Genomic DNA, 25,138 nt, shown 5'->3' with positions numbered 1-25,138 from the left:
AATCCAGCTGAGAATAAGCTGGTCCTGTAGATGCCATAGGGAGAACTCCGGATTGATGGCTGGTGGGGCAGGTGGAATAGCAGGGAGATGCGCGGCGGGGCATGGGAACGTTCCATCAACATACCCAAGTAGATCGTGGGCATTGAGGAGGGGAAGGAATTGAGATTTCCATAGGAGATAGCTAGTTCGGTCAAGCTTAATGGGGAGAAGATGGACGATGTTGGTGGGAGAAACAGGTGCAGGTGGAGGAGGAGAGGTGGCGGTGGTTGTTGTGGAGTCCGAAGGAGCCATGAGAGAGAGTTGACGTCAGTCTTTGGCGTCTGATACCAGGATAGAATAGTACACCAGTAGGAGACGTTCTCTTTGTGTTTCCCTTATCATAATTGATAGGGTTTTGTATTGTATATATATCAATCATGTTCAATCACGTGTAAGTGTTTACAGCCACTAGGATTCATCAAGGACTCATCTAAATTTGGTTACAATCCGTTAGAGTTTGACTAAGACTCAACTACATACATTGGGTGCAAGTTGCGTATGGGTTGAGATGTCTTGATCTACATGATTGCATGGGAGAGAGTCCTTGCATGGTAGGACTTGTGTGCATGGGATATCTGTAATAAATCTTAAATTAGTTTTAAAACCTTAGAAATATGATATTTCATAAGATTCAAAATACCGATCAAAACAAAACTGAAATTTAGTAGCACATTAGAGAAAGTAGCACACCTTGTTGTGGATAATTTTTGGACTTGAATTTATATGAGATATGATAAAGCTAGACATACAAGTATAGTTTAAGTCAAACTCCTTAAACCTTTCCTCATCAGCATAATCGACTATTTCACCATTCGTATATTATCATCCAACCCTATTTGTGTTGCTTTCAATAATATAGACATTTTGGCCTTATCCTCATTTTTGTATCATGAATGTCTAAAGAGCTCTCTCCTCTAAAACTCTTATCGGAAGCAGTCTCACTTCGTACATCCATTTAGGTAAAGCGAATAGTGTCTACCATAGTAAACACATCCCAACATTTCATAAACATTTTTCCGATTGAGAGTTCTAAGACCCATTCTCACTTCAATGTGGTGATAAATACTACTTTACTACCAACCATAATGACTAAACAATAGTAGTACTTAAGAGACATCTAATGACTTGATTTTTACCATTTGAACATAATTTTAGAGACTTTCTTCTCACATAGGTTGGGTGTCTATCAAAAATGACTTCTATCACCAGCATTAAGCTCACTCATTGGGAAAAAGAATGTTTCCTAGCTAGTCATGCCCCCCTACTCCCTTTCACAAAGGGCTGTGAAATGACCTAGCGACCCATATGTTGGATGTCCCTGTGCACTGTGACATTGGCTAGAGTGTTGGCGCAGGCTACACACGACAAAGCAGCTACTGGTCCATGTGTCTATCTCAAACCATGTATGGAAAGTGATTCTTTGTCCGAGAATGAGTAATTTCCATTTGTATGGTGATTAATTAATTCCAAATTTTGCTGAAAATGTGGTCAAAATTGCGCAGCAAGCTTGGGGCTTGCAAAATGGTTCTTTGCTTGAAATGGGTACCAAAACGTATTGGGTTTGGATGAAAATTTATGTACGGGCTTAGAATATTTTAAAGAGGCCGGAGTTTTGACTCAGATACCAAAGTTATGCCCGTGGTAAAATGATCATTTCTGAACTAATGAGGCTCAAAAGACTTCGAGTTTGAATAAAATTTCATGTATAGGTTTAAAATAGTTAAGTAAGGCTATCCTGGGAGTTTCAACTCTATTTGAGAAGGTTTGGATATTGAGGTTATACCATGGTTAAAATGGTCGTTTTTTACTGATTGAGGGTTAAATGGCGTCAGATTTGAATAAAAATTTGCTTGTGTTTTTAAATAGTTGATTAAGGCTATCTTAGAAGGTAGGAAGATTTGGGTTCAAGGTTATGCTAGGGGTAAAAACTATCATTTTGCCACACAATTGCCATGGGAGTTCAGCGGGCCTTAATCATCGGGTCCGCATTACACGAGGGGTCAAAATGCAATTTCTACAGTTAGAGGTGTCAACAGGTCAAGCCCTGCATCATGAACACCTATTTAGCTAAATGGGTTAGCTTGTCTGGGGATGATACAGTTTATATTCATTCATTCAGTCTCAGGCTATAATATGGCCTTAGCTGGGCTATGGACTTGTTTAACTCTAAACGGATGTTAACCGGGATCTAAACAGGACTTCTTGAAAATTTGTCTCTTAAGTGGGCTGGAAGGCCCATAATTGTTGTAGTCCTCCCTTTCTCTTAGCTTCCGTGTCAGGTTTTTCTCTTTGACCTATTTCTCAACCCATTACTATCTTCTTCAATTCCATTTCTATTAACCTAATGTGGTCACTATCGGATTTTTTCCTTGACAAATTAAATCCCCCCACCTACTCTCAATTCTCATGTACATGTTTCTTTTCATCACAAATATAACTTTAAAAGCCAAAAACCTACTCTCAATTCTTATGTACATGTTTCTTTTCATCACAAATATAACTTTAAAAGCCAAAAAGTTTCAACCATGAAAAGAGAAATTCTATTTGAACATTAAATCCTGTTCTCAGTCAAAGAATCATTTAGCTTATGGGTAGGTGGGGTTAAAGGGGTTGGTCTAGATTGGGTGTATATTCGGTCGGTCCAGTTGTGTGTCCGATGAGCCAGGTGAACACTTGTTTATAAGCCCAACAAGTTTATTAATAGGGCAGATCAAATAAGGCCATGAACGTGCCAGGTTAGGCCTGGAATTGATGATGGCATTTGCAACCCTCTGTGGCATAAGCTTAATTGGCATATCCCGATAGCTAGCTGCTAAAGTCTGAACATTCATGTGGAAAACTGTTTCATGATAATGCTCTTCATCCAGATGTTCTCTTTGGCTGGGGCCTCAACATTCCTAAACAAGGCCTTTTTTATTCTTTCACCACTGTTAATACTAAAACATATCTTTCTTAACTGCCCTTTATCTTCTTCAATTTTGAGGCTCTCAGTAACTCAACCATCCTTAATGTCCAAGACTGGATTGCTCCTCTTTTTTTTTTTGAGAATTTACACTTGTCATCACAAGGATTGGTACTTCTCTCTCTCTCTCTCTCTAGATTGATTGGAACTTCTCCTTTATTTCCAGTATTCTTTGGCCTATATAGCTGGCATTTAATGGTACCTCTTTCATAACTCATAACTGAATGGTTATCACCACATTCAGTTATCTATGACAGTAGAAGATTTGCTCATGATTACATCTCAGCTACCACCCTTAGAAATCCCTCTCTGCATGCAGTTCATGTCTCATGGGTCCCTCTCCCAATGGATCATGTTCCGATGGTAGGGTTGTCAATGGGCTGGGTTGGGCTGAGATTTTTAAAACCTTAATCCAACCCTAAGGCCTCTTAACTTAACTCAAGCACTGCCAGCCATAAGTCAGGCTGGGATTTCTCAGCCTAGGCCCAATTTGTCAGATTTAGCCCAACCCTTCTCCGAGCTGATGGACTTGATTGGGTTGGGCTGAACCCAATTCAACCGAGCCCAATACTATTGGTTATTTGGTTGCATGATCTGGGTGTATTGCAGAGGTCAAAGACTAAAGTTTTCGTATACATGTAGATTGTGGAAAATGAAAGACTTTTTGTCAGCCTTTTCTATAGGTACTCATTTATAATTATTAACAAATTTATATTATTATATATTTAATATTCAAGGTTGGATTGGATTGAGATCTCAACCCAGGCCCAACCCAACCTAACCTCAGGCCTGAAATTCTCGACCCTAATCCAACTTATGGGCTGAAATCTCAGCCCAGACATTGTTCAGGCTCAGGGCAGGCTAGGGTGGTTTTGGGCTGATCAGGCTTTTTTGAAACCCTTAGCCCATGCATTCCATTTGCATGTCATTTTGGTTTCACATGCTGCCATCTTCATCTTCATCATTGAGTCGTCCTGATTCCATGCCGAAGCAGTGGGGGCCAACTCAATTGTTTCATCATTGAATTTTTATTCACTCCAAAACAGTTGTTACTAAAGCCTGAAAGGGCTTAAAAAAAAAAAAAAAAAAAAAAAAAAAGAAAGAAAGAAAGAACAAGAAACAAACAGAAGTAATGGACGTAATGATATAATAGTATTTAATTAGATAGCCAACTCAGTGTTCTCGATTATTTAGATCATCAAATCCAATCATATGTAGAGCAATAAAGTCAATAACCCAACTCCTTATATAAATCTTAAGATCTTGTATGAGGTTGAGATGATAGAACTAGAATCCCAAGAATGGTTCCCAATAGATTATCAGATTATTGCTTCTTTTTTCTGATACAAAGACTCCTTTTGGACTTCATTAATCTATCCATCTTCACCAAATGGATCCAAATAGTTTTAATTAGTCTCTTCTGTAATCCCCCCGGACACATTCTTCAATGAAGTTTCACGCCATTGAGCTTCCCTTGGGGAAGACAGCAAACTCTATAAGAAATTCTCCAAAGATCACTATCTTAGTAACCATAACCCTGGTTCTCCTAACCCTAATTCCTCTGTATTACCTATTACCAGGCTATGCTTCATTTCCTTGGAACAGTAGTTCTTCTTCTTCTTCACAGAAGTTATCATCAGCAATACCTCCTTCTTCGGGTGATCATGGCGGCGTAACATCAGGGAGAGAATGTGATATTTTTAGTGGGGAATGGATTCCAAATCCTGAGGCTCCTTATTACACGAATTTGAGTTGTCGTTGGTCGATCCATGAGCACCAGAATTGCATGAAATATGGAAGACCAGATTTGGGTTTCATGAAGTGGAGGTGGAAACCGGATGAGTGTGAGTTGCCCATCTTCAACCCGGCTCAGTTCTTGGAGATTGTCAGAGGGAAGTCCATGGCCTTTGTTGGAGATTCTGTGGCCAGAAACCAAGTTCAGTCCTTGATCTGCCTCTTATCTCGGGTACACCCTTCTTCTCCTCTCTCTCTTTTTTCTTTTTTTCTTATACTTCTCCAATTATGATGATAGAACACTTTAGATGAGACAATTAAAAATAATTGATTTAAGTTTCATCCATAAATTAGGGTTCACTGTGTCTCTCTCCTCCTTTGGAATGTACTTCTTGTATGGTATCCATCCTGCACCCCCAATGGTGCCGCCCTCGAGCTTACTGCCCACAAGTAGTGTGCTACTGTGCTTTCTCTCTCATTTTGTTTAATTAATTGAGAGAGGTTTCCTTGAAAGACAGCATGGCCTACGTTAGTTCAGGAACCAATGAGAGTGCATGGAAACAACAACAATGACAGATTTTTGCCTTTCATGAGGTGTGGAGCTATCATGTCACCCCCTCCCTGTCTGGTCGTAGGGGTAATGCATGCAACCTTGATTCTTCTACAAGTGTAAATTTTTTATCCAAAAAGAATCATAGGCGGCCAAAATTATTATAAAAGATGATCCGAATTCAAGAAATCCAAAAAATAACAATTCTGTGTGAATAATATTCAATTAATAATAAAATATTAAATAATGATCTGAATATTCAACAGGTTTTATAGAATGAGAAAAAAGAGTTAAGACAACTAAGAGACATAGTTTAAGAGCGAATTATATCTGTCAAAGGAAGAAAGATCCAGATTTCACATATCAAGGATTATATAAACAGATAATCGAAAATTCGATTCACATCCGATTCAAATTCGATCAATTTAAATCTCCACTTATTTATGGGTGGGCTGTGTTGCCAGCCACCACTACAATGAATGTACATTGTACTGATTCTTCTACCAACCACAAATTATCAGATAGAAGAAATTCCATTCTGTTCAATATTAGAGGGTGGCACGACCCCATGAAAGACATGATAAAGAGATGTGGAACCATATGGGACCATGGATGGCTTATTGTGCTCTTCTCCATGTTTATTATTTGATGATGGGGTTAGCTTGTAGAGAGGTAACGTGCCTCCATCAACTATTTGATTATCTGAAAAACCCCTAACCAGAAAATAAAGCATTTTTTGGTCACAGTTCCCAAAAACTGATTATTCAATTAATTCACATTGAATAACCAACCCAAATCTAATAGATTAATGGGTAAATAGGGCATTTTTCTCTTAATGACCCGTATATTTCGTATATTTATAGGCAACCAACAAAACACTTGCCTCTGATATGGGTATACCAGTACAGGAATCTGTACCTATTGTTGACCCCAACCTCGGCCTGACTCACCTTGGCTTGGCTCAAGAGAGAGTTCTTCTTCAAAGGGCTTGCACCTTAAGTTATAATCCTATATATATATGCTCAGGTTTTCTTTCCTTCTAAACAATGTGAAACTAAACTTTGTGAGTTGTCTTAGTTAATTATAACTCCACAAGTGCTAAAAGACACTTTTGAGAGGGAAGCTAAATTCAAAAAGACACTTTTGAAAACACTATTTTGACCATCTTTTGAAACTTTAGGGCCCGTTTGATAACGTTTCTGCCGTTTCCGTTTCAAGAAACGGCAGAAGCATAAATTTTCGTTTCTAGAAACAGAAACGGAATTGAAGGTATTTGATAAATCATGTTTTTAAAAGTCGATGGTAACCAGTGAAAGAATTGCCACAAGTCGTTTCCAGAAACGGCGAAACAAGTTCTTGTTTCGCCTGGGTCGTTTCTTGAACCATAAATAAGTAAAAATTTCTATTTCTATTTCTAAAAATAAGGGAAACGAAACAGTTTTATCAAACGCTTTTTGCTCCGTTTCTGTTGTTTCTGGAGACAGAAACGGTAGAAACGCGTTTCTTGAAACGTTATCAAACGGGCCTTTAATTTCCAACAATTTTCTATCAATACCTAAATAAATCGATTAATAATCTCATTCCCTAAAAACTCCTGTATTTTTTTCTGCAATTTTCAGGTGATGTATCCAGTGGATATATCATATACCCGGGACGAAGATTTCAAACGCTGGAACTACACAACCTACAATTTCACCCTAGCCACATTTTGGACTCCATATCTTGTTAGGATTAATGAAGCTGACCCCAACAAGATTGGCCTCTTCAATCTTTACCTTGACGAATTCAATGAGGAATGGACAACCCATATTGAACAATTTGATTATGTAATCATATCCGCCGGCCACTGGTTTTATCGTCCGATGATGTTTTACGAGAAGGGCACGCTCGTAGGCTGCCATTACTGCCTCAAAGAGAACCTCACAGACCTCAACATGCTCTATGGTTACAGAAAAGCCTTCAGTACAGCCTTCAAAGCTATCAACAGTTTGCCTAACTATAAGGGCTTAACAATTTTAAGAACATTTGCTCCTTCACATTTTGAAAATGGTGTGTGGAATCAGGGAGGGAATTGCTTGAGAACAAAACCTTTTATGAGCAATGAAACCCATTTAGAGGGTAAGGATTTGGAGCTCTATAGGATTCAGTTGGAGGAGTTTAGTATTGCAGAGAGGGAAGGGAAGAAGAGTAGAGGATTGAGATATGGGTTGCTTGACACCACTAAAGCCTCTTTGTTAAGACCAGATGGGCACCCTAGCCATTATGGGCATTGGCCCCATGAGAATGTGACCTTGTACAATGACTGTGTGCACTGGTGCTTGCCTGGGGCCATTGACACTTGGAATGATTTCCTGCTAGAGACGTTGAAGATCGAGGGGAGGAAATCCTTTGAAGGGTCGATTCACACAAGTGATAGGAAGATGAGAATACGATAGCAAATGGGTGATGGTTTTTTGCCATTTGGAAATTATTGAATATTTAGGGCCCGTTTGATTTTGTTTCTCCTGTTTTTGTGTCTAGAAACAATAGAAACGGTTTGCTGTTTCTGTCCTAAGAAATGATTTTTGGAATTGCAAAAAGGTGTTTGATTTTTTCTATTTCCCAAAACGTTTTAACAGTGTAGTCGAGTTCAAAACATGAGTGAAGGCATGACATTGAAGTTGAAGTTGCAGATATGCTTCATGGAGATGAGTTTCAGAAGGATGAAGGCAATCCGAAACTGTGAGCTTTGCACAACCAGGTTGGAATCGCCGTATCTAGATAGCGAGAAGTTTCAGCAATGGGTTAAGGTTTGGATAGCTCGAGTGAAGAATCAATTTTTCACAATTTTTGTTTCTCTCACTTGCTTCTAGAAACAAAAAAACAAGTCTAACTTGTTTCTCCATTTCTGTTTTCAAACACAAAAATAGGCATAAATTTCTATTTATATTTTCAAAAACAAATGAAACGAAACAGAAAAATCAAACGGTTTTTGGGGTGTTTTTCTGTTTCTGAGCACTGAAAAATGGAAAAACTGTTTCTGGAAACAAAATCAAACGGGCCCTTAGATGCCGGTTTAGATTGGGCATTTGTATTATCAAGGATATGGGATCGTTGGAACAGTTGATTTAACCATTCTATAACCTATTGCCAAGAAATTTCCCCTTGTATTTTCTTTGGTTACATTTGGTTGCAAGGGATAAGGGAAATTAAAGGAAAAGAAGTGCTTCATTGGGAAGACACTAAAGTCTTTGCTTGGCATGGGTTCAAGAGTCACCGTATTAGGTTTGCCCCTTATTTTCTTTACTCACCTGAATGGAGAACCTAATGCCTCAAAGATATCTCATTTTGATTTTTCTAGAAATCCTTGTTGGGGGGGGGGGGGGGGGTTGTCCCAATTTTGATTGTCATCTTTGCCTTATATTGTTCTTTTTATTTTCTTTCCCTCATAGTTTAATATATTTATTTATTTATCTAAAGAGAAAAAGTGAAAATTTTCAAACTTGAAAGATTAATTTTTTGTATTCATTAACTAGCATGATTGTATAAAGTACTTCTTCATTAAAAAAGTAAAATTAAAGTACTTAAATTTCTTACCATATTTAACGATGATGCTTTTAATTTTTATTTAAAAATTTTTCATTTTTTTTTTTTTATTTAATAACCTAACAATGATACTTTTTAGATGTAATTTTTATTTAACTTTTCAAACCCAAGAGATTTGGATGCTAAGTGATAATAACTAAAAATGGAATGTTACATTACTTGTCTTGTTTTAATGGGTATGGAAGGGCTTTTGGGACTGCCTTCAGAGGCATTTATGGTGACCAAAACTTCAATGGAATGACATTTTTGAGGGCTTACTCTCTTGGCTTTCTTGACATTAGTGTGCGATATGAGGGGAGTACTCGTTACAAAACCTATGATTCAGCTTTCGTTATAAACTCCTATACAACTCAAATTCAAAACTTGAAAAATCTGCCATTACAAATTAAAATACAACAAAAATCCAGCTATTGTTAAATCTATCATATCTTATTCGATTCAAATTCAAAAGTTGAAAGATAACTCAAAATTTTGAATTTAAGATAGTGGTTAATACTTCCCCTCGAGGTGGAGAGTGTCATCCATGAACCAGCTTGTCGATAAGTGATTTGAAGTGGTTGCGACCCAATAGTTCGGTGAACACATATGCAATTCATTTGAAGATGTGATGGAATAGTTTTGATGATGCAGACTTGTATCTTTTTACGAATGAAATGGTGGTCGATCTCTTTGTGCTTTGTCCTTTCTTTTTTTTGGGTGAAAAATGCTTTGTCCTTTCATGATATACAAGATTTGCATCAATGTGGAGGGAGACTTGATTATCACAATATAAAGTAGTTGTATGAGATGGAACCCATAGATCAGATAAAAAGATAGAAGTGTGAGTTCCCATGTTTCAGAGGCCATAGATTCGTATTCAAATTCAGCTGAGGAGCGGGATACTATTTGTTGATTTTATTTTATTTATTTATTATTATTATTATTTTTTACTTAGACGACCTATGACATGCCTATAAATAGGTGGATCAGAGAGGAATGAATCATCATCAGGATTGTGTTTCAAATTTTCCATAAGAAATTCATATGGACATCCTCTAAGTGTACCTTCGTCAGTCAAAATGTCCAAGGCATACTTGTGCTGAGATAGATAAGTATAGCGGATGACAGCAATGGCAAGAAACATCTAACAATAACAAGTTTAGCCACTGGTGCGAATGTCTTGTTACCATCCAACCCTTCTATTTGGGTAAGGCCTTTGGTAACAAGTGGGGCTTTGTAGCACTCAATGTTTCCATCAAATTTACATTTTATCTTATATATTCATTTGCATCTAATTGGCACGACATCTAGGATCTAGGGTTACAAGACCTACAGAATGGTCTTGGGCTCTTATAGCTGGCACATAGTTCATCATAAAGCAGGTCAGGACTCAGGACTAGCCACTGGATCGGCCCAACCAAAATCAAGTTAACCACATGATATGAACAATGAAACTATTTTCAATTAATTTGAACAATTAAAAAAATAAAATTTTAAAAGGCTGCAATGGACACACATGGTCACAAATTTAAAAATCACCTGATAAAGTATATTTCTGATATAGGCAATCTTTTAGGCTGCATTTATTGAGTTCAAGTTCTAAACATGTCTTTGATAAATGCAACACTCTATTGGACATGGCATTCTTTTACTCCCCAATGACAACTTCAGTTGTAATGATCTTGAGGTTCAAGCAACAAATACCAGAAGTACTATTCATCTGGCATAAATATTATCAAGACCTTATCTTTCATTATATACAGGAACCAAATGGTATTGCCTTTCACAAAATTTGTTTTTTTTTTTCCCCCCCTCCATCAAAAGCATTTTCTGGAAATACATTTAAGACTTCACGTTGACAACAAGAGATGGTTCTGTAAGCATAAAATGCATAACATTATACACGAAAGTTTGTTTATTTTTTAGTACCCAAGGACAGGGCTGTCTATATATTTGGAGAATAAATCTTAAAATTTTATTTGATAATAGAAAGATAACATAATGACTAGAGATTTTGAGCCGAAGGGCCTCGTCCAGAATTGTAGGAACATTTTTTTCTTTCATAACTTAGCACCGTCTTTGAGCTGGGAAAATTGCTTCCGCAAAACTCTCCTCATGACCTTGTTTGAGGCTGTCCTCGGAAGAGATGGAACAGGCACAACGCTTGAAACCTAAAATGTATCAGAACCTAAGGTCAATATATTCATGCATACATAAAATTGCAAGAAGTTCAGTTTTTATGCTACTTTGTCAAAGATCAAAATGCTTTACCTTGAACAAAGGATTCAGTCTTTTCTGCAGTGATGAATTGAATGTCATTTTTAACTGATCCAAGTTTGGCGTTACATTATTTGGATCCTTGAAAACAACAGCAATGACCAACTGCTCAGGTCCACCTCCTAAAGGTGGCACCCCAATGGCTGCAGTCTCAAGCACAGAATCATCAACTCTGTTACATATACTCTCTATCTCAATGGAACTTACCTGCATGAATCAATAGTAAAAAATTACATCGATTTTCAAGTAATATTTTGGGAGAAAAGAAGTAAATCCAATTGTTTCAATGCAGGCCTTGATGCCGCCAAGATTCATTGTATCATCTGCACGACCATGTGCCCGATAGTAACCCCCAGATGTGCGCTCAAACTCATCGCCATGCCTCCGGAGAACCTACATCAGGAAATCATCAATGAAACTTCAAGCATTAAATGAAACCTCATTTGGTGGAGATGAAGAAGAAATATTTACCTTCCCATTCCAGATAGGCATTCCTCTGAAATAGACATCAAAATGATCTGCATTAAGTAGCACATGTGAAGCTCCAAGCATAACAGGAGCAAGGGCTAGTTCACCGATTCCTGGTTTGTCTAGTGGCTACAATTAAGAGGAAGTTAATTTAGCTTTGTATAATTGATAAATTTGTGTAACAATATGATCCAAGTTGAACACATAAACCAGTGTGAAACAAAGATATTCTGCCAAAACCTAATAATTGGATACTTGTAAAGAACTAGCATACTTAAATATTCTGCCTTGATTAGACATAATATTATAGGTTATGTATCAGAAGAAAATGAAAATGCAACAAGAAAGTCTAGAATTCATTAAAAAGTATTCAAAACAAATCGAAAATATTTATTCTCAACTGCAGTGGTCTAATAATTTAGTAACATCCTTGCTGTAACTCCAGGGGTGTGGGAAATGAAAATTTTCTGCCTGAATGGCATATTTGACCTGTATATTACAAAGACGGGTTATGAATTTGCCAGTCTGGGAGAAGCATAATGCGTATGACCCAAATGGAAACTTCTAGGAAAAGTAAATGATAGAAAGACGGTGAATGTTTCCTGGTCAGACCAAAATATGTCAGATTGCCAAGGATGAGGCACAAATGTTTTGGATCCATCACATGTCAAGTTTCAGCCCAGTTGGAATTGGCCAAGTGGAAAGATAAAGCTTTGAAAATACAGGACTACAGAGGTCAGAGGGTGCACACCAAGCCATGGACTACAGAGAGTGTGCATGCCAATAAGAGGGGGGAGGGGAGGTATATAATTGATTTTGACCCTCCAATTTGAAAGGTGGCAAATCCATATTATGCCTTATTCATCCAATGGTCAAAATTGTTGTATCATCCTGCCACATACCACAACTAGATGGGCCACAAGAGACCATTATCTTTACAGGACTGTGAGAGAAGGCATTATGCAACCTGATGATGTGCATTAATTCAATCTCTTTGTATTTTGTTGAATAATGGGGCACAATTTCCATCAATGGCACTAGTAAATAATTGTTTAAGAACTGACATTCCTACAGCTAAGACTGAGCTGGAAGCATTCAATGGAAAATATCATCTCTGTTTGCACAGGGACCCACAATTTCAGTTTTTCAAAGAAGGCAATAAGGTATATTATAAAGAAGGTGAAGATTTAAAAGTCGTTGAATATCAATGGCCAGATTCTGAACTCTTATGAGTTTTTTACTAAAACGAGAGGATTTGGGATTATGGTCCAAAAGATGATGCATATTGTAAATGTATGTTCAGAAAAAATTACAGTTCAGGAATGGAAGTATAACAGCCTAGCTTCACATTTTAGATAACTTGATAAGCATGTCTACAATACTTACAATAGGATTTCCATCATTGCCAAGGATAAAAAGGGTGCAACCCATAGCAGGTGTACTAAATGCAGCCAAAGACTGAGGCTGCAACAATGACCCCGAAACAAATCCACCACCAATCTCGGTACCACCACAGTACTCAATGACAGGTTTGTAAAATGCTCTTCCCATCAGCCATAGGTACTCATCTATGCTGGATGCCTCCCCACTGGAGCTAAAGCATCTATGCGATTTCAAACACGAGTAGACTTTATCAACCACCTTAAGAAGCCATATCCATAATTCTCATGAAATTGTCTTGATCAAGCATAAAGATATCTATGCACTGCCTCCAGCAACCACACATTCCCCAGGTTAAATGGAGAAGAAATGATGGGAAGTTGACTTACCGAATGGAAGACCAGTCAAAGCCAGCTGTGAAATTTGTATTTTTCCATGTTCTAACCAAGCTTGGAACCACTCCAAGCATTGTTACTTTAGCATCCTACAGATAGTGCAGAAGGGATTCATAAAAATTAAGGACTAAATGGAAATAAAGCATCAAATCAATTCTCAGTTGCAAGATGTTCAAGTGACTAAAAACGAGTGAATCAGATAGTCTTCAAGTTTCTTAGCATGTTTTCTGGAAAAACAATTCATGTTATGTATGGAATTTGAATAATTGGAATAGAAGTGCAAATGTTGTTGAAAATATTAAAGATTGAGCTCCAAATTTCCTCGATAATTCTTTTAGTTGGTGCATGTAAATCTGGTGAAAATACCTGTACTCCTCGAGAATTATATAAATAATGGAATCTGGTTTTTCCTAGTAATATGTTTCAGATTTCGCACAACAGGTAGGATCACAGACACCAATAGAAACAACATTATAGAGAAAATTAATATTTCAAAATCCACAACTCAGACCAAGCTCTGGCTTTCTGGTCAAGCTGGCCTTCAACAAGATGTACAATATATCAAGAACTCTAGGGAATCCTACAAATGGATTCTCGTCAATGGATCTGTTTCAGAAAATATTAACTTTGGATCCTAAATGCTAGGAATCCAGATCACTTCAGACCAGAAGGTCTGATGGTGATCAAACCTTGGTCCATTGTCACACCCAAATAGTGAATACATTCACAAGAGTACAGGGAAATCTGATGGCCAGATTCTGTTGAATGGCATATTCCAAAACAGAGTAGGAGAGCCCTAGAACAGGGTATCCACAAACTATAATTTCATGGGACTGATAAATCCCTTGTTTCCACTGAGATATTACCCACATATAACTCCACCAAATTTGAAGAATAACAGCAGATTAGAAGCAGTAATTGATTGAGGGTTGCTGAATTATGTAATTGGTATGCCGCATGGGGATACTCGGGTTTTCTCTCCCTTAGCCGACTCTAATTTATCTATTGATTATCGGGTATGAGGAGGGCATATTTGTAATCTTCCCCTCTTATTTTATTATAAAGCTGGGTCTCTCAACCATCCAAGCATTACAATCCTATTCTTGCTGTCAACATGGTATCAGAGCCAATTCTAATCTAGGTTTACAGTCCAGGATTTCCCCTTCTCCCAAAATAAAAAATTATTCCATTCTAACCTAAACAGCCCACCACTTTCTACTGCCAGTCTTTCCCTTTCTTACAGGCCTCCTTCCCTCTCTTGGCTCTTCTCTATCAAAATGTGCAGCACTAATGAGGTGATCTCTTATGGATGTAGTTGATGCCCTTCATCTTTATCTCTTTTAACAAATGATATGTAAATTGAAGATTGACAGTTAATGCCACTTTTGTGATTGATTCCATTTTTATTGGAGATCAAGTTCTGCAGTAATTTGAGAGCATTTGTCATCGTTGAAGTTTGAAGATCAGCTACTTTTTGAGTTTTCTTCCAAAACCCTGCGAAAATCGATTTCGACCATCTCAAGTTAGATAACACTGATTTTTTGAGGAGATATTTTATCACCCCAGAAAAGAACTTGATCCAGTTTTGAGTCTTCCGACCTTTATTTTTTTATTTTTTTTTGGGAGATATCTGAAATCATCTTTTTTGGGTGGATTTTCCCTAGATTGGTCACTTGGTTGACTCTGCCCTATTTTTTTCCGTCATTATGTCAGACATTACTACAGCATCTTCAGGTTCTGATGGACACGGTTGTAATGAGTACCTCCCTTTTGCTACTACTTCCATCAAGTTTGATGGGACCAACTACTTGATATGGTCTCGATCATCTTATTTGACCATTGTTGGTCATGGCCTTAAAGGGCATATTAGTGGTGGTACTGTGAAGCCCTCTGATGCAAATCCTTCTCAAGATCGCTGGATCTCTAATGATTATCTGGTGATGTCCTTATTGCTTAATCCCATGCAACCTAATATTGCCAGAGGTTATTTACTATTCGACAATGCCACCCAGATTTGAACAGCTGCAAATGATACTTATAGTCAGGTAGGGAATGATGCACAGGTGTATGAACTACGTAAGAAGGTTCACGACACCAACCAGAGGGAGTTGTCTATTTCTCAGTACTATGCTGAGGTCCACAGTTTGTGGTAAGTGCTTGATCATTATGCTGATTATCAGCCCACCAGTGTAACTGACATTGTTGCATACGGCAAACATGTCGAAAAGATTTGAGTCATTGATTTTTTGGTTGGATTGAACATTGAATATGATCAGATTCGTGTTCAGGTCCTAAGCAGATCTCCTCCCCCTACTCTGGAGCAATCCCTATGCGTTGGTCCATACAGAGGTTTGCCTTTCTGCCATGCTTCATTCTTCTACTACAGATCGATCTGCTTTACAGACTGTCTCCAGTCCCACTCCCACCTTTAATAGGCTTTCACACACTGGTGATAGCTCCAAGGAGATTATCAAGTGTGAACATTGCCACAAGTCATGGCACACTAAGGCTACTTGCTGGAAATTTTATGGTAAACCTGCTGATTTTGAGACCAAGCGTGGTTGTGGTCAATCCAAAACCAAAGCAAATCATATCATATCGAGACAATTGCAACTCCAACCCTACAGATACTGATCTTTCTCATGATGAACTTCAAGCTTTTCGTCGAATGCTAAAGGCTTCCTCTGCTACATCGCTTGTCTACAACCATGTATTTTCCCTGCAATTGTTGAGGAGAAAATGTGGTGGTGACATGGTGAGGCCAGGGATGACACGTTTCGCGAAAAAATACATCGTATGAAGAGCTTTGAGACGAAGAAGTCTGGACTTAGGTCTATGTTTTGCTTTAGAGGATTGATTTGATTGGGAGGGGTTTGATTCTCAAGAGGAAAAATGACCCAAGCCACTATTACTAGTGACAAATTCTGAAATGACCTCAAGAAGGTGGTAAGGATATTAAACTTGATCATCATTGTCTTGAGAGCGGTGGACTCACAGAGGAAGCCCACATTACCAATCATATGGACAACTATAGAAATGATATATATGGAGGAGGAGATGTGTACAAAAAGGGTACAAGGAATTTCATTTCCATAATAAAAAACCGTTGGTAGAGGCAACTCATGCATCCTCTACATAAGGCTGGTGAGTTTTACAATATTCACTTTACTTCAACTTATAAATTTTGATATTCAGTTGCTTATTCACTACCTTATATTATTTATTTTCAGCATACTACCTGAACCCAAAATACCAATACAAGCATAGGCTTGCAATGAGAACTAATCTCATTGATGCACTTCACACAGTAGTGAAGAGGCTTGAGGCAAATCCAAAGGCTCAGTATGTTATCAATTCAGAGGTGAGAGTGGTAGTTAATAAATTATACAATTATTAACTTAGGGTATTGATGCCAAGTCACTAACATTGGTACCAAACACTTAAATGAATATAGATGAAAGCATTCAGAGATGGTATTGGGAGTTTTGGCCAGGCAACGGTTGTTGCAGCTCGGGAAGGCACTGTTGTTAGTTGGTCCAATGACCTTAGTCTTTTCGTTTAAATTTAGATATGCACCATCACCTAAAATTACTCTTTACTGGTTTTATGCACCTGAATGGTGGGTGCAATATGGAAGAGACTCACCCTACCTATCGAAAGTAGCAATTAAATTGTTTTCCAAACATGTTCTACTACTAGGTGCAAGCACAATTGGAGTGCATTCAACCTCATATACTCCAAGAGATGGAACCGATTGGGTGCTAAGCAGTTGGAGGACCTGGCGTATGTGTGTTATAATATGAGATTAAAAGAAGAGAACATACGACCTCATATGGAGAATGATAATAGCCCAAACGAGCTTGCCAAAATCGTCCATATGGACGAAGATGAGGAAGATCCCTTTTATAAGTGGGTTAAAGATTGAGGTGAGCCACTTTTAGGTGAGACTGGGGGTCGGCCTAACCATCAGATTGCTTCACATATGGATGCTGAAGTTGACTATATGGCGAGAGAGGGCAGATTTCACTCACAGACACCCCATCCATTTGAGCCGCACCTTGGTACTGGAAATGATGAATAAGAGTAGTGGTTAATGTAGAAGTAGGTTACAAGTAAACTACCCCAGCAGTGTATCACAACTCCAAACAAGACAAATAAGACTCACTTAACTAGTTGGACAATAATCAGAAGTAAACCTAGGAGAAAAAGGGAATGAGACCAGCAAATAAGCCCCCAAGGATACAATAGCCATGCAGGAGCAAAACCATCCCAAAACGTAACCTGATAGGAGAGAGAAGGATCTGCGATAAGGCTGGAGAGAGAGGTGCGGCTGGGTCTGTGGGGCTCCAATTCATCTGCAAACTTGGTCGATTATAGGCCCAAGGAGGGTACAAAAACACCCAAATATGAAGAGCTTTTGACGGCTGGTTTGAGAGTTATGTGCTTTCTTGATTTTTAGACCTAGGAGAGAGAATTTGAAAATTTCTACTGGAACAGCAACTGGGTGATCTGGACAGCTTCATGAGGAGGACTAAGTAGTACTACAATGACTTCTAACAACCCTTAACAGTAGCTCCTTGATCAGATTCATAATAGAGGAGGAGAGAGATTGCAGACTTCAAGAATGGGGAATTCTTGGCTATCAATTCTGGCTTTGAAGACTTGGACAGATCTGAATTCTTCTTACACTAAACAATTAATAATAGTAAATAATTTGCAGAAAAGTAAAAGAATGCCAAGGGGAGTGTGGGAGAGGAGTGGCTATCTCGACCCAGGCTTCTCACCCATAGCAATTCTGGCTGTTTAAGCAATTGACTACAATTATTCATTATTCAAATCTGAGAATTATGTGTACATAAGCTCCTCTATTTATAGAGGGCAGAATAGCAATCAAACTATAACTAGGAACTAGTTTCCAAATAGGACTAGACACACTTAGTAGGACTTGGACTCATAATAGGACTAGAACTATAACTCGAACATGGAGTAGATAACTAACTAGTCATTCACTAATAGGGAAACCTAAACCGACTCAACTGAAATAACAAAGGAAATAGACTCAAAATAGGACTCTAACTAACTAATGAATTAAATCCCGTTTTTCTACTTTCTACCCATATTTTAGGCCCATTAAAGTGACCCATTACAAAGAAAACCCATGGGATCAAAAGCCCAACATACATAACCCAACCCAAGGCTTATTTGCCATAAGATAAGCCCATCAAGTGACTTATCTGCATCAGTGGTCACCTTTATCGCCTTCCACTCAAACATTTGACCCGACCCAAGGGCATGATGATGAAAGTGGTGGTGGTGGCGGTGATGGTGACATATTAGATGCCCTACACGAAGAGGACCAAATGCATCAGGACCCTGAGCCGCAACCAAATCCAGTTAGATTCACATGGGAGACTGAGTTCACCCATGCCACGCAAGATGAGAATCACGGTTCACGACAACAGATTGGCTACACTCGAGGACCACGCTGACAGTTTAGACCTGATGAGGAGGCAACTGGGATGGCCATCGGTATGGATATATCGCTTGTGTGGCACAATGGAAGCCATTAGTTTGGGAGAGAATAAAGGATCTAGAAATTGGCGTGCACTAGAATTTATAAACTTGAACCCTAGTCCAATACTTATGGTGATAGTGGCTTTGAGAGTGTCAGATCGACATCGCATTATGGGTATCCACCTTTATAGTATATATATGCTGGTGGACCATCCTTCGAGAGCACTGGTTCATTTGGATACGGTGGTGGGCATAGTGGATCTTCTACCTTATTTGGACATGGATGTGATTCAGGTGGTGGGTCATCTTTCGTCGATAGCATCTTCGGGTTTCCAGCCCATCCATATGTGCCACCTCCACATCCTTTCAGTCTAAGTGAGTCATTCCCTAGGTTAGGATACCTGGCAGATTTTGATGATGAGTCTTGTAGATGGGTAGTGATGGACTTCTAAAACAATTAGACCCAAAACATGTCACAAGACTCGTGTTACATCCGAAAATGCAGGGCTACGACATTTGCAATGGCATGCAACTCGTGGATTAGACCCGCCTAGACACTTCGCTTGGAATTGAGTTGTGAGAGTTATATCCCTATTATGTAACATTATTGTTTGTGTTGTAAATCTACATTATGTTTGTGTTGATGTAGAAATCCGACCATCAGCTTCGGGAGAGACCTACAAAAAAGGGGGTCGAAGGGGTGCCTCGGCCAAGGGGCTTTGATGCCAAAGTCAATTTTCAAACAACAAATAAATTATTGGAGCAGTGGAGAGAGTCTGTGTGAGAGATTAACCTCTTTTCTCTTTTATAGGGTAGATGTAATGAAGCCCTAATCCCCATAAGGGGTGAAATACCTTATTTTCCCTTGTAGATAGGTACCTTAAGTTATGAAGAGCCCCTTGGTCTGTGGTTGAATGAAATGTGTCCTACACCTATTGGTGAGGTGATTTTATGGTGTATCAGATACCTCCCACTCCCTTAAGTTCCTAGAAGAGGAAGTTGAGGGAGTAGAGTTGCCTTTTCTCCTTTAGGATGCTTGAGCATACTCGGCTAAGTCTTTGTTGGTGAATAGTTCCTTTTCTAGGAAGTAGGGTATTGGTCAATGTTGCCTCTAGCGATGAGGAGTGCTCGATGTCTCCCCATTGTGTTGGGGTGTAGAGACATGTGGTCGGTGCCTCCCCATTTTTTTGGGGTGTAGAAACGTATGCTTGGTGCCTCCCTATTATGTTGAGGTGAAGGAATGTCTATTCGGCGTCACCCCATTGTGTTTGGGTGAAATGATGTATGGTTGGCGTCTACCCACTATGATGGGAAAAAAATGATGTATGCTCCGCGTCGACCTATTGTGTTAGGACGAGATGATGTATGCTCAACGTCGACCATTGTGTTGGGACGAGATGATGTATGCTTGGTGTTGAACTATTGTGTTGGGACGAAGTGATGTATGCTCGGTGTCGATCCATTGTGTTCGACGTCGATCCTTAATGGGGACTATATAAATGCTAGACACGACCCCTTAGTCTTGGTTTAACCTGACTGCTCTGTGGGTTCAATAGTGACCTGTATATTTGCATGGTAGAGAAGGCATGACAAGGGCTACCAAGAACCAAGCAAGTTGAAATGAATTCGAGAATTTAAATTAAATATAAATTGATTCTTATCTAAGTATAGTTTTTAAGGCACTGCTAAGGCGACATTGGCGCTGATGCGGTCTAGAGATGGTACGGCAGTGCTCCGCCTTACGTGAAGTGGCGTCTTATGGGGTTTTTTTTTTTTTTTAACACATTTTAAAATTACTTGATGAAGATTCTAAATATAGATTTTTTTATTGGTAGGTGTATGATGTTGTTAACACTTGAGATGTATGGGATCAGCTTTACTCCACCAAAAATAACCAAAATAAACAAAACAAAACACGATTCACAAACAGGGTTTGGGTTTTATCAACGGTTTTAAGAAAGGGCTTTGAGAAGGAATCAAGGAATAAAGAAGAACCACTGATCTAGGCGACTATTTTGCTCCGACAGCGGTGAGCTTCATTCTTCTTTGATAGGAGTAGAAATATAGTGGATGACCTTAGGGCTTAGGCACTCATTTTGGTATCATAGAGGTAAGTATAATAAATACTTGTATTTTTTATCTTCTTTTCTTTATATTTATAATTTTGTTTCATTATTATGTATTTATATTATATGTTAATATGTTATGATGATTGATGATTGATGATTGATGATTGATGATTGAATATTGATGAGTGATGATTGATGATATATGAAGATGAACTTAGTTTATTCACTTTATTGATTTGTTTTCTTGATGAATATCTTACATTGGTATGAATATAAACCTTTAATATTTATTTAACATACGAGTCATAGGATTCAACTAGGATTTGAGCCAAATAGATTGGTTTTATAAAAAAATTACACAGGAACGCTTTAATCAATAAGGCGACACTTTATGCCCGTCTTATCGCTAAGGTGCTCTGAAAGACCCTCAAACGCCTCCGTCGCCTAACCGCCTTAAAAACTATGTATCTAAGTAGAGAGCTTATCTGCAGAATGAGCGTGGAGGGGTTAAATATGAAAGGTTCAAAATTTCGTTTCGTTTCGTTTCAGTGGGTTCAAAAACACTGAAATACCAAAATTTCATCGAGATTTCTCCGAGATTTTTTTTTCCGGTTGACTGTTTCAGTGGTCAAACGGCCATATTTTGACCTGAAACTTCGTGGGTACCTTATTCTAAGGTTAATAAACATGTTTAAAACATAAAAATGCAAAAATATTAGAACATGACATTGTTTTAGAGTTGCACCTTTGTTTGGCAGCAACCGTCGAACTGTTCTGGAAATTTTACTTGCTTCATTACTAGAACAAGATATAATATGATAGCTAGAACAAGATATAATATGATAGTAAAACAAATAAATAATGTGTTCAACCTTTCCTAAGCTTTGAATGTGTAGATCTTCTTGTAAGAGTCCAATGAAAGTCAAAATATGTGATGATGTGGCTAATTAGAGGCTTGTTGGAGAATTTTTTCTTCAAAATATGCAAATGGAACCGAAACCACCGAGACAGTCGAAATTTCGGACAGAGTCGAGATATTAAAATTTCGACTCTGTCTCAACGAAATTATGTATTTGTAAGCCTTGGAATGTATCGTTTCCGTGAGAGACCGAAACAATACCGAAATTTCGGCCGAAATACCAAAATTTGGTACGTATATCATTTCGTGCCTTATTTCGTTTCCAAAAAAAAAAAAACCACCGAAATAGCGTTATTTCGCTGAAATTTTGGCAAGAAGGCCAACATCTGTGATGTGGAAATGGGTGTTGAAGACTAGACACCTATGTTCGGCGTAGTGAGAAGACTAGGCACCTAAAGTCTGTATTAATATCGAAGACCATCCATTGTGCTCAGTATAGATGTTGAAGACCAGAAATTGGGCTTAGATGCCCCCCACTCCCTTGGGCTCTACAAGAGGTCAAGGGAATAGATTCCCGCTCATAGGAATGGGTGTCGAAGAACATACACTTGTGCTCGACAGATATGTCGGAGACGATACACTTGTGCTTGGTGTGGGTGTCGAAGACTATACACTTGTGTTTGGAGTGGGTGTCGAAGACCATACATAAATTATCAGATGTTTCCTGCTCCATTGGAAATGGGTGTCAAAGACTAGACACCTATGGTTGAGTGTATCAGATGCCCCCACTCCCTCGAGCTCTACGAGAGGTTGAGGGAGTAGATGTCTTGGAAGGGAATAGTTATCCAAGTCAACTGTTGGGATTTGAGCGGTCACTTTCGCTTTGAGTCTTTCGTGTTGCGGACCTCTCTATTGTCACTTTTTATATTGGCTCCTGCGACCACAACTTCGGGTGATCAAGCAAAGTTCTTGCATCCATGCTCATTTGAGTATAAATTGGATTTAAGTATAAATTGCATATAAGTTAGTAGATGACTTATTTGCAAGGCTGGGCCGAGGTAGACTCTGAGTCGACGCGTTGAGTCTTTCTTCGTTGCACTGATTTTCGTTATGGTGAGCTACACTAGTTTGGGTCTACTTGGTAGTGAATCCGAATATAGACTCCAAGCCGACACCAACCTTGCCATCTCCTAGGTTGGGGACATTCACAAAGTCAAAGGGGGCGAGGACTTTAAACGTGTTCTTGATGGCAGAGAATGGGTGGTTAGGGAGGACATGGCGAGTTGATGACTTCTTGGAAACCTGCAAGTGGGTCTAGGAGAAGGCGAGTTTGGACTTCTTGCATGCGGGGTTCTGACTAGTTATATGTGAAGGCAACTAGTCGCATATGAATAGTGTTCCGAGAGCCACCAATCAATCTATGGTGAGTTGCGTCAGTTCACTTGCCAAGGTACCGACCAGGTGCTGATCATACTAGCATCTGATGATGTGGACAATGACAAAGAAATGATGAAGCTGACCATGTAAGTCTCTTTATTCAGTTGGGTCTACATGCCTGGTGGTAGCAGCGAAAGTGGGGCTGTGAGTGGGGTAGGATCCGCAGTAACTCGGAATTTGCAAATATATTATATATGTTTCTTTTATTTTAAGAGACAAATACTCTGTTGCATACTTCGCAATGACTGTGACCATACTCTTTGGAAACCACCTGAGGAAACCAACTGCGGAAACCACCCCAGGAAACCATCTTCATAAAACACCGAAATCAGATCCGAGACTCACTTTAAAACCAGCTTTGTTTATTGAGGATATCAACAACGAAGGTTGTAGCTGAGTTGCTCGTCCCCTGCCATTGTCTTAGGTACTATGTCTCGGCTGGTCAGGTATGGTCGGTGCTCGGCTGCGATATGCTTGGGTGAAGTGTTGGTCTGTTGTAGAGTAGTCGGCCTTGAGATGGTCAGTTTCCCCTACGTGATTGGCTGTGGGGTGTCTGATTTTGAGTGGCACGATTGTTGAAATGCTCGGATTTGAGTGTGGGCATGTGGAACTCGGCTGTAGTGGCTTCAAGGAGAGTGCCTCCGATTCTCGGTATCAAAGTTGATGAAATATGTGGCCAGTATCCAAGTTGACGACCATGTATATGTGGTCGGTATCCAAGTCTATTACCACTTACCAGCCACGCTCATTTCAAATTGCTTGGTGGTTTGCAGAGTGATCAAGGTCTTTAGTTGATGCTGGTGCTTCTTTTTGCTCAACGGCCTATCATTCATGCTCGATTTGGACATCGACAACTATACATTTTGCTCGGTATGGGCTGAGTTTGCATGTGAATGCTCTGCTGTGGTGAGCTTGGCTGCAACGTGCTCGGTTGCAAAGTGGTCGGCTACGAAGACCTTGGACGCTAATGCTCGCCTACAAGAAGCTTGAATTTGGAACCGCAAGAAGCTTGCTCAGTTGTGAAATGATTAGCTTTAAGATGGTCTATCGTGGAATGCTCGGCTGTGGACCGTTGGGATGTGGAGTGTTGAGATGGTTCTGCAAAGACGCGTTACCAGCTAGGCGATGCGGCTTGGCTAGAGGACAAACCAACCATGTAAACATTTTAGAATATCGGTTTTGTAAACCACTTTTGGTAAACAAAAGGGTTGGGGTTTCATCAACGGGGTAACCGAGTGGTGGTTAGGAGATTTAGAGTCTTTAGCCGGTTTGTAATGGAGAAGATGAGATCAAGAAGTGGGTTTCAGAGGTGACATGAAGGTATGTGATGAGTTTCCTTAGCGGCTTGGACTGAAAATGTGGGTTTCAAGGTGGGCAGAGGTGACAAGAGGGCAGCCAGACGCCATGGGTTGCTGTCGGTTCATCCTCTCCAATCCAGCACATCCACAAACACCCACAGGCGCTTGAGATGTAAAACCTGATTCGCGCGGCATCCGCTCCAATGTGCCGATGATAGAGGTGATAATGTATGGACCAACCCCCTGAATAATCATAAACTATTCAACATTGAACCATTGAAATGTTGGTTTTGTGACAACACCCTACATACTACTTGTAAAATCACCTTATAAAGCCACTTTAGTAAAGCACCTGCAAACCACTTTTGTAAATCACCTTCATAGACCATTTTTGTAAACTGCTTTTAGGAAAACCAAGGGGTTGGGGTTTCAACAATGGAGAGGCCAAGCGGTGGCCAGCTCTCTGTAGATCGAAACTCTTGAGCAGCCCCGTACTATTGACGAAGAAGGCAAAGGAAGTGATGATGTGATGTGCCGGTGGTGCTACGATTTCTCCCTCTTCTTTGGATCTGAAGTCCAGGTCTGTGACTAT

General features: G+C 39.3%; 2 protein-coding genes across 3 annotated transcripts in view; one reads left to right on the top strand and one right to left on the bottom strand.

The window, feature by feature from the left end:
* Positions 1–4,448: 4,448 nt before the first annotated feature.
* LOC122068930 (protein trichome birefringence-like 19) lies at positions 4,449–7,720 on the top strand. The gene is made up of 2 exons (XM_042632835.1): positions 4,449–4,967; positions 6,905–7,720. The coding sequence occupies exons 1-2, from the start codon at positions 4,449–4,451 to the stop codon at positions 7,718–7,720; spliced, it is 1,335 nt and encodes a 444-aa protein (XP_042488769.1).
* Positions 7,721–10,625: 2,905 nt separating this feature from the next.
* LOC122068938 (probable acyl-activating enzyme 17, peroxisomal) overlaps positions 10,626–25,138 on the bottom strand; it is a 56,165-nt gene continuing 41,652 nt past the window's right edge. For both annotated transcript variants that reach the window (XM_042632845.1, XM_042632844.1), the window contains 6 exons: positions 13,364–13,458; positions 12,981–13,197; positions 11,598–11,723; positions 11,421–11,519; positions 11,121–11,333; positions 10,626–11,020 (listed from right to left, as the gene is read on the bottom strand). In XM_042632845.1, the coding sequence (XP_042488779.1) occupies positions 10,910–11,020; positions 11,121–11,333; positions 11,421–11,519; positions 11,598–11,723; positions 12,981–13,197; positions 13,364–13,458 (861 nt within the window). In that variant the 3' untranslated portion in view covers positions 10,626–10,909. The remainder of the gene's footprint in view (positions 11,021–11,120; positions 11,334–11,420; positions 11,520–11,597; positions 11,724–12,980; positions 13,198–13,363; positions 13,459–25,138) is intronic.

This window comes from Macadamia integrifolia, unplaced genomic scaffold, assembly GCF_013358625.1.
Source record: "Macadamia integrifolia cultivar HAES 741 unplaced genomic scaffold, SCU_Mint_v3 scaffold484, whole genome shotgun sequence".
NCBI lineage: Eukaryota > Viridiplantae > Streptophyta > Magnoliopsida > Proteales > Proteaceae > Macadamia > Macadamia integrifolia.
This window is presented reverse-complemented; position numbering and strand designations above follow the sequence as displayed.

What these genes read in the sequence shown, in the direction of transcription:
- LOC122068930 (XM_042632835.1), top strand. Translation starts at nt 4,449, where the DNA reads ATGAAGTTTCACGCCATTGAGCTTCCCTTGGGGAAGACAGCAAACTCT. An exon ending in TGATCTGCCTCTTATCTCGG is followed by an intron (nt 4,968 to 6,904) that starts GTACACCCTTCT and finishes TGCAATTTTCAG; the next exon opens with GTGATGTATCCAGTGGATAT.